Genomic DNA, 9,488 nt, shown 5'->3' on the forward strand with positions numbered 1-9,488 from the left:
TACAGGCCACTGCGACAAACTGAGGCGCGGGTGGGGAGAGACCGAAGTCTGCAGTGCTGTCAGAAGAGGAAAGGTTGATACAAAGTGTTAAAAAGGAATCTTATCATAAAGTAGGGGAATTAATAACAGTAGACGTTTAACTTCTTAACAGTTTGAAGGTGCATGGCGATGACAGACGTTTTTCTTTATTAAGTTTATCTCTGGATATGAAGGGAGTGTGCATTGTTCGCTGAGCTAAGTGAGCAAACAAAGGCGAGGAAAACCCTATAAAAATACTGAAAGTGACCCGGACGATAGCGAGTGTTCCATCTCCTATTTCTGAGGCTAATGTCCCAAGTCCCGCGGCTCAGACTGCCTGAAATCCCTGCTTCTGCTTCCCGAAGACTTAGTGTCTGTGCGTGAAGCAGACAGGCACAGCTTCCATTAGTGAGCGGGAGGGACGTCACTGAGACGGTCGGGGCCCGGAGCCAGTTACCGGTCTTGGGTCTTCGCGTGGTTCCACTGAAGCAGCACTTCAACCGGAGTGGTGAGCGCTGCGTGCGCGCAGCCCGCTGGGCCACACAGCCGCCAGCGCGCATCTCGTGTCCCTTAGGCTGTCGTCCGAGGATGGCGAGGAAGCGCCCGCGGACTTCTATGAGAGCGACGACTCGGTGGAGACCGGAGCGCAGACGGTCTGCTCCGGGGAGATGGACCTGCTGGGAGAGATCCTGGACACGCTGAGCACGCACAGCTCGGACCAGGGGAAGCTGGCCGCCGCCAAGAGCTTGGACTTCTTCCGGTCCCTGGACAACATCGATTACAAGGCCACGGTGAGTGCGCCCCCACCCGCGCACTGGAGGGAACGCGGGCTTCCCCTGGCTGCGGTCGCCCCACTCGCAACCGAGTTGTTATCTTAGCTTGTGGGAGTGTTTAACCTCTAATAGGAAGATGTCAAGACTTCAAAACTAGGATAAAATTTAATCATTAGGAAGTATTTTCTCATAACAAAATTCCAGATTTCCCCCCTTTTATTTACGCAGTTCTGCTAGTGATTGTCATTAATTGGAGTTCTTTTGTCAAGCAGTAACCTTTTCTGACAATCTAATTTTATACATGTCTTCTCCACGGAGTTTTTTAGACGTGAAATGTGCCCACTTTCTCCCCGATAGTTCCTTGATCTTAAAAAAATTCTAAGGTACTCGTGCAAGTAATTTTGTATTGTATTGCTTCAAAAGTTGCCAGCAATACCGAACCGAGTGCTTTAGAAGCAGTAAAGACAGAAGCGTGAATGTGGGGAATTTCAGAACTTGGTGTTGGTTACGTACTGTGGTTGCCATTTGTTTTTATTTTGGCAAATCCTTTTCATTTTACTTTATTTCTAGCTTTGTTGAACAATAATTCACAAATGAAAATTGTATGTATTTCCTGGATGCACTTTACCTTGTGACGTGGTGACCACAATCAAGCTAATTAGCACATCCGTCACCTAACATTTAGATTTACCCTTTTAGGAAACTTCAAGTGCAGTATTATCGTCAACCATAGTCACCACTGTCAGATCTCCAGAAGTGGTTCCGGTGTGTGACTGCGACCCTGTCCGTGGGTTGCGTCTCCCCATTTCTCCTGCTCCCCCCGCCCATGCCCCTGGCAGCCAGATTGTGTCCCCTCTGCTCCCAGGACTCCCCTCTATTCCCCATGTAAGGCAGACCACGCAGCCCTGGTCCTCTGTGTCTGGCTTCTTGCACTTATTCTGGGTTTATCCACGTTGTCACCAGCGGCAGAATTTTTCCTCTTTTGAAGGCTGAGTAATAGTCCACCGTGTTTCTGTGCCACTTTCTTTGTCCGCTCGTGCATCGGGGACATTTAGGCTGCCTCTGCGGCCTAACTCTCGCGAATCTGCCGCAGTGATTTCCTTTCCTTTGGACACCTGCCAGGAAGTGCAGTCTCTGAGTCAAAAGGCAGTTCCACGCCTCGTGTTTTGAGGACCCCCCCCACACCGAGGCCCACAGGGCAGCAGGTTCCCTTTGTGGCACAGCCCCACCAGCACTCACAGGGTAGCCTGCCTGTCACAGTTGACCCTCTCAAGGGCGAGGGAGCCACGTGGCCACATCTCATCCCTGGTAAGGAATCGACCTCCAGCTCTGTGTCTGCTCCGGAAGGAACTTCTGTTCCCAGCCTTGAGGATGTTAACAACTGATTTCAAGATGGAAAAAAATAATTGCTAAAGCAATACTACAGTTTTATTTAAACTTTCTGAACGTGTTGTTTCCTCTTCCAGAATAAATCCAACGCCCCGAGCGAGAACAACCTGGCCCTGCTCGACGGGGGGTCCGGGGACCAAACCGAGTGGCACCTGGGGCAAGATGACTGCGCCCTGCATGGCAAACACCTCCCTCCGTCCCCGAGGAAGCGCACCTCCTCCGGCGTTGGCCTGACCGAGTCGCTGTTCATCCTGACGGAGGAGAGCAGGGACCAGCCGCTCCGTGCGCCCCCCGACGGCGGGCCCGCGGCGGCAGAACCGGACTCGCAGCGGGCTCCGCCCGCCGCATCCCCGACCACCGGGGAAGGGAAACCAGAAGACAGGGAAACACTACGCCAGACCTCAGAGGACCCCGTGCCCGGCCTTGGGCGATGCCCGTCCTCGTCTGTCCCTTGGGAGAAAGAAGGGCGAGCGCCCGGAGAGCCCGCGGGAGGCTCCGCACTGCTCGGCGAGGTCGCGTCTCTGTGCCGCGTGAGCGCCCCCTTGCGGCAGGACCTGAGCGTCTCAGAAGAGAACACGAGCGGAAACCGAGCTGAAGCCGAGGACCCAGAGTCGGTCTCTCGCGTCCCAGCTTCTCGGGAGCCGCTCTAGGGTTCCCGGTACTCGATGCGGTAAACAGTTAGTGTAGGGGTGACAGCTCTTGCTACTGTCTAAAACTTAATTTTCATTTGGAGCGAACGTGGATCTCGGGGGTATATGTGTTGCCCGCTGATTTTTTAAGTGTAAAGCCAACTCTGCTGTGCTCTTGAATCAGGTACCAGTTGTATGTTGAAAGTGAACACATGGTTGCTCAGTATTGGTGCTGAATGCCGTTCATTTCGTTTAAACTAAGTGTGCGTCTGTACATGGCCCGCGCACACAGCCAGCCGCTCTAGGCTGGTCTGGTTGAGCATGAACTGATCGAGATACCAGACCTGAACAGAACTACCCTTGAAATGCTGAAACTCTTGACCCACTAACTGCCTTAAGCTTAACGCCTATACTAAGCAAACTTAAATAATTTATGCAGCTACTTGCAAATTCTCAAAGATAAGTTCAAGTGTCCTGCAGAGCAGTGATGCCTTTCCTAGTCGCTGAATCAGGGACAGAACTCATTTGGTTGCTCAGTGAGAAAGCGTCCATGTGGACACCGCAGCCCTGCTCTCCGGAAAGCTCGCCGGTCCGCGCCTTTGCCACGTGAGTTAATGACACCGGGCCGCATGGGGCTTGCACTGTTTTCCCCAGTCTTGCTGGAGTCCGCCCGCCCCCAGGAAGCCAAATGGCGCATAAACTGTCCCAATTTAAAAACCAAAACCAAAACCCCTTCTAATCCTTTTTCCTCAACTAGAACTTATCAAAATTGCTTATGTCATCTCAGATTTACTTTCAAAGTGATCGACTTTATGTTTTGGAAGTTTCAGACTCCCAGGAAGATTGCAAAGAAAGCCCAGAGAGTTCCCAGGTGCCCCTGCCTTCCCCGCGCCAATGTCTCGCATCCGCACAGGCCACTTGTCCCGAGCGATGAGTCAGTATTGATGGTCCACTCGGCATTCACATTTCCTCACCTCCCCCCTGCGGTCCGCTTGCTGTTCCAGGACCCCATCCGGGAGACCCCATGACACTTGGGCATTGCGTCTGCCTTGACCCCCTTGGCTGTGATAGTTGCTCGGACTCGTCTTGCTTGTTGACCTTGGCAGTTTTGAGGCATGCCAGTCAGAGACATGGTTGGAGGCCCCTCCGTGGTCACTTGTCTGATATTTTTCTCATGATCACACTGGGACTGTGGGTTCCAGGGAGGAAGATCCCCGAAGGACAGTGCCACTCTCATCACGCCGCCCGAAGGGCACATCTGTCCACATGATGTGTGACTGTTGATGTTGACCTTGATCCCTGGCTGAGGTTGTGCTTGGCAGGTTCCTGCATCTTGAAGTTCCCATGCACCCCCCCCACCCCGCCCTGCCCCGCATGCTGTACTCTTGGAAGGAAGTTGTGGTGTTTCCTCCTCTTTAGGACGGAGGGTCCGTATCACTCACTTGCAGTTCAGCGTGTGGAGATTTGTCTCTTTGCCCTCAGATTCACTCTTAAGCTTTGAAATTCGTAGGAACTGAGTAGGGGTCGTGAATCAGTGGTATCAGGAGAGGCCAGATTGGCAAAGATGAAAGCCCAGTGAGGTTATGGCTGATGTCGGTACGTCCACTCTGGATGCTCCATATGCCCCAATCATGGCTATTTTTTAATTGTCACTTCAGAAAAGGTGTTTAAGAAACCCCTCGAGGGCCCATCAGGACTGTGCTCTGGCATGTTGACTGCAAGAAGCTAACTTTTAGTTAAAAAAGTCTCAGAAGGGTCTTTGTTAGAAACAGAGCTTAAAAATATGTATTCAGGTCCATCTTTAAACATTGAATGACCAAGATTTTTCTTTTTTAAACTACATTCCAAATTCTAAAAGGATATGTTTTATTTGGGACAATTATTCATTCACTTTTATAAAGGAAGACAGGTCTTGTTTTCTTTGTAAGAATGAACTATCTGTATGTGAAGGAGAAAAGTGTGTCTTATTTTTTACAGCACAAAAGTAAGACTGAAGGTTCTTGTCAAATTTTGCTTTTACATGCTCATCGCAAAATTCCATCTGGCTTCATCAAAGGATATAGCAGAAAAGCCCACTTACCAGAAGAGCTGCTTTCCATGGGAAGGAAACAGGTCCGTCTGGGTGCGGACCCGCCCGGCAGGTACTCCTCCGTCACTCTAAAGGGGATGGAAAGCAGCCTTTGCCTGTGCAGAGTGGAGTGAAGGTTTTTTCCCTTCTGAATTCACGGTCTGAAGACCAAGGTAGTCGTGAGAGCAGCACAGCAAACTCGGGGCGTTCGTTCTTTGCTCAACCAGTGTCACGGCCTCAGGAATGCCGGGTCTTTCCTCTCCTTCGATCACCTGGCCAGGTGTCGGCTGAAACCCCACGTTGTTTTGAGGATACTGAGCCACTCAGGAGGAACATTTCTGCCGAGGCATGTAAACTGGATCTGTGCCTTATTTAACACACAACGTCAGCTGTTATATTCCACTGTAAAAAAACAAAAGCAAAAACAGAAACTCTACAATGTTATTCTTGGAGAAAATCCAGAAGACTAGTAGCAAGTATTAGTATTTCCAACCCGTAAAATGCTGCGTGTGCAAAGCCTTCTCTGAGCGTAGGCGTCCCGGTGGGCTGGTGGACGGACGGACGGACGGACGGACCGAGGGAGAGCGCAGTGGGCCCGGGCAAGACCTGCAATCAACAAAAGGGCTCTTTTCTACGAGGCCTCGTATCATCTGTCACCAAATATTTGCAAACTTCCCTGCTGCTGGAGTTTTCTTCCCGAAGAAGTCACCCCTGTTCTACAGCAGACTTGTGTGAAGGAGTGAGACCTTCGGCTCTGGCACGAGTCTTCCCGCCGCCCTCGGCTCTCCCTGAGGCCCACCTGTGCGTTCATCCTTCACCCTCGGGCGGGCGTCCTGCCCGTGGGATGTCAGCGGGATGGAAGAGGAGTGTGCGGCTTCAGGAGCTGTTGCTGTGTAGCGCGAGAGCGCTGTTAAGTGGTGTGTTCCAACGTTTACCTCCTCCAGCACGGCTTAGAAAGGCGCCCAACCACAGCGCGGTTCCCTCTCTGATTAAAAATTACTAACTCGTGTATTTATTGGCTCCTCGTCCTGGTCACACGCAAGGTACAGTCGTTGAGGGTGTAGGAAATAAAATAATTGATGTGTTCCCCCTGTGAAGGAACCCGTTAAGAGGAAAAGGAATTTAAAAATCTCAATAATAATAATAATGATAACAATAATAATAATAAATCCTGCTTAGACATTGTTAGCCCAAGATTCTACTACCAAAACAGTCTTTTAAAGCTGCTCTATCTAAAACTAGCCCCAAGTTCAGAACCACAGTGCCATTTCTAACTTCGTTGACTTTCTGTGCAACCACATGAAGTATCTGTAATAATGCTGCTATCTGAGAAACCTCCGTGAAGAGGACAGACTCAGACAGAAACTGCATGTCCTGTTTGTGAGTCTCCGTCTGCACTCCGCGCCGTCCCCGAACCAGGCTGCATGGGGCTGGGAGCTGGGTGGGAGCATGGCCCCTCTGTGACCCCCGGCTCCTTCCCTCACTCGCGTGGGGCTAACGGGGGTGTGGAGGCATGTGGATGGCAGCCTGGGGTCTACTGCCTCTGGGTAACAGCATTCTCCATAGTTGGTCCTCTCCCTTTTGAAGGAGAACTAGATGGGACAGGGCTGTCATCTTGTGCTAATGCCCGGGTGACAGGGTCCAGGACTGCTAATGAGTGAGCTGTTTCTTAAATAAGGTGCAGGAGCAGGCTGCTGCTCAGGAGGAGAACACTGTGAATATTCTCCACATCGGCAGAGCTTCCTTCTTTTCTAGAAAAGCTAGATTTTCAGGGAAAAATTATTTTCATGAATGAATTTTCTGACGCGGACTCCATTTTTGGTTAGCATGTGAGACTTTATTCTGGGCAGATGTTTGGGAATCAGAATATAAGTTTCAGAACATCCAATGAATACCCAAATCTCGTTCCTCCAAGATACTTCACAATACGGGACTAGTTCTTTCCGGCTCCGTCCGGACTTTCAGGCTCTTCCAGGCTCTGTCCAGCCCAGTCATTTCTCGGTGTCTGTTTCTTAAAGCGTCTTTAAGAGGCGGAATGGTCTGGACCGGACGTTTCACGTCTCGGTTTGGTCACGGGAGGGAGTTATGTGTATTTAGACAGAAGCATATTTTATTTGGAAAATAATAGGATGTTGTGCAATATTTTTTCCTGCGTAATGTCGTTCAGATGAAGACGCACACCTGCTTCTCTAGCAGACGCCTTAAGGTCATGCTTTTCAGTATTCGTGTTAAACTCTGTGTAGCAACATTCTAGGTGATTTTAGAAAAAAAAAATAGTCTTTGTATTGTTGGCAGGAGAAGTGTTTTTGTTTATTTAAAATGATTGACTGCATTATAACTAACTGCCTCAGCAACAGTAAATATGCAATAAGAAAATCCTGAACCTTAGATTAGTGTTAACAACATTGTTACTTTAAAAGAAATGTATGTATATAGTGCAACGTGTTGATTCCATGTAACAAGTACCAAGTCTCCCCAAGGTCAGGTGCACATCGTAGCCTGTAATAGCCTTTGGGATGAATCTTTGGTAGGACTGACACAGGGCATTGCTGCCACCCTTGGACTCTCTGTAAATGAAGTTAATTTTTGTATAATGTACAGTTTGTTTAACCTTATAGCTTCCATAGGTTTCTACTTTTATGATACTTGAATCAGGCAGAAAAGCACTGTGCAAAAATCGGTAGCTCTGGATGCAATATGCAAACATACCAAAAAACCCAGAACAAGGTACTGAGCTGTGATGCTCACTGGATGCTTTATAACTGGAAGGCTAGGGTTTTGTGTTTGTTTTCAAACCAGTGTTTAGGTAAGTGAAGGAATTTCAAACTGTACAACCGCTTGTCATCTGTAGAATCACAAATGATTACCTCTGTGATGTGAGAAACCTCTGAGGCTCTTTGTCTCTGTGCCATTTCGGCTCTCAGCGAGGACATCTGTTCATGTCCCTCAGCAGGGGACATCGAGGGGCCTGGACAGATCACCCGCCATGGGTGGCGTGGTGCCGAGGACAGAACAGAGTTGGAACTCGGGGGCAGGGCCCCACTTCCCCTTGGTTATTCTGAGAGCCGTTTAACCAGCCGACACCTAGCACGGGACTTCTTGAGTCTGCCGTGATTAGTACTTAGAACAACGCCTAAGACAGCAGAGAAGCAAAACGTGTGTGAAACCTACCGCTTAGAATGCATCAATCTTTTACATAAAAGGTACGTGAGAGGTTCCAAATTGAACTTTCCTAAAGCTTGTTTCTTTGGCTTTAAAGTCATAACTGTTTGAAAGGACTGAGCCTGTTGCCCGCCACAGAGACAGATATCTGTAAAAATTCCGCCGGCATTGAGACCAGCTTCATTGTTCTTGCATCGTTGAGGTTATGGTGGAATCATTTGTGCGGCTGAGTACTACTGGGAGAACACTGTGGACACAAGGATTGTTCCAGGGACTTGCTTTAAAATATGCAAAACTCAGTGGACGGACTGCATGTTCCCATCAAGTGCCCAACAGCGCAGTTGTGAAATAAAGTCGGTTTTGATCAGCACTCGCGTGGTGGCGGCTCTTCTTTTATAATTGGGCAGTCGTCCCCTGGGTTTTTCTCGGTGACCCACGGCGGGACCTTCCCATCTCTACCTCAGCTTTGCTTCCTGGCCAGCTCAGTCCTGCAATCTCCCCGACAGCTACGGTCAACTAACTTTCTTGGGCTCTACATTCGTTAGGTGAACGGAGCATCACTAACTGTATCAAGCAGGTCGAGGTGTCCCTGCATACGGGAGCTCAGCTGAATGGCATAGCCCCCGATGTCGGACTTCCTAGCTCATTACACCTTCTTCTGTGATTTGTCTTGGGTGCCCCGGCTTGCAGGTCGAACATTTTTTTTTTTAACTTTGTCACTATATTAAGGTATCACCAGCCCAGTATTTCTGTAGTTGGCATCTCCCTCCCCTCTCTCTTCCCTCCGTTGCTCCTCTCTCCACACAAGACCACCTCTCTGGGGGTCTGTGACCTCTTCCAGGAAGTGCCTTTGCTCTGTGCAGCCTTCGCTGCCCCCACGGTGTCCCCTCAGGTAAGACATCAGATGACAGGCTTGCCTTCAGTGGAGTTAGTGTCCTTGGCACCAAATGTCAGGCGTTGGTGACTTTTTTCATTAACTGAGGGAACTGAACAATTATGCAGGTGCGAGAAGTATTATTTTGCATGCTGGTTTTAGGATCAGAGTTGTATGTTCTAGATATGTTTGAATGGTTCAGAGTCCCATGCGTTTGAACAGCCTCCTGGGGTTGGAACCTTCTAGGAGCTGCAGGCACCTGAGCAACCTGGCACTGCCTGAGAGCAGGAGGATGCTCTCCTGGGTGAGGGGGTGGAGGAGGAGACCCTTCAGAGGGCACCAAATCCCTGAGTTCAGTTTCACTTTGGGGACCTGATGCACAGAAGGTGAGGGGCGCAGCATGTAGGGGGGACACCCAGATGACATCAGCTAGCTCAGTCCGCTCCCTTTTCCAGGAGGAAGACGTAGCAAGAAAATGTAGACTTCACACAGAAGAGAGAGCTCAGTGCTGAAAGGTGAGTCGTCTTGAGCCGGCAAATGTCAGATCACGCTTCCCTGTCACAGGTCCCTGGGAC

The 9,488-nt window shown here is 49.7% G+C and overlaps 1 protein-coding gene across 5 annotated transcripts in view; it reads left to right on the forward strand.

Moving 5' to 3' along the window:
• Positions 1-8,409, forward strand: part of DENND1B (DENN domain containing 1B) — a 139,181-nt gene extending 130,772 nt beyond the window's left edge. For all 5 annotated transcript variants that reach the window (XM_053913258.2, XM_053913260.2, XM_053913259.2 and 2 more), the window contains 2 exons: positions 593-809; positions 2,258-8,409. In XM_053913258.2, the coding sequence (XP_053769233.1) occupies positions 593-809; positions 2,258-2,830 (790 nt within the window). In that variant the 3' untranslated portion in view covers positions 2,831-8,409. The remainder of the gene's footprint in view (positions 1-592; positions 810-2,257) is intronic.
• Positions 8,410-9,488: the final 1,079 nt, after the last annotated feature.

The sequence above is a fragment of the Desmodus rotundus genome, chromosome 10 (genome assembly GCF_022682495.2).
Source record: "Desmodus rotundus isolate HL8 chromosome 10, HLdesRot8A.1, whole genome shotgun sequence".
Taxonomy (NCBI): domain Eukaryota; kingdom Metazoa; phylum Chordata; class Mammalia; order Chiroptera; family Phyllostomidae; genus Desmodus; species Desmodus rotundus.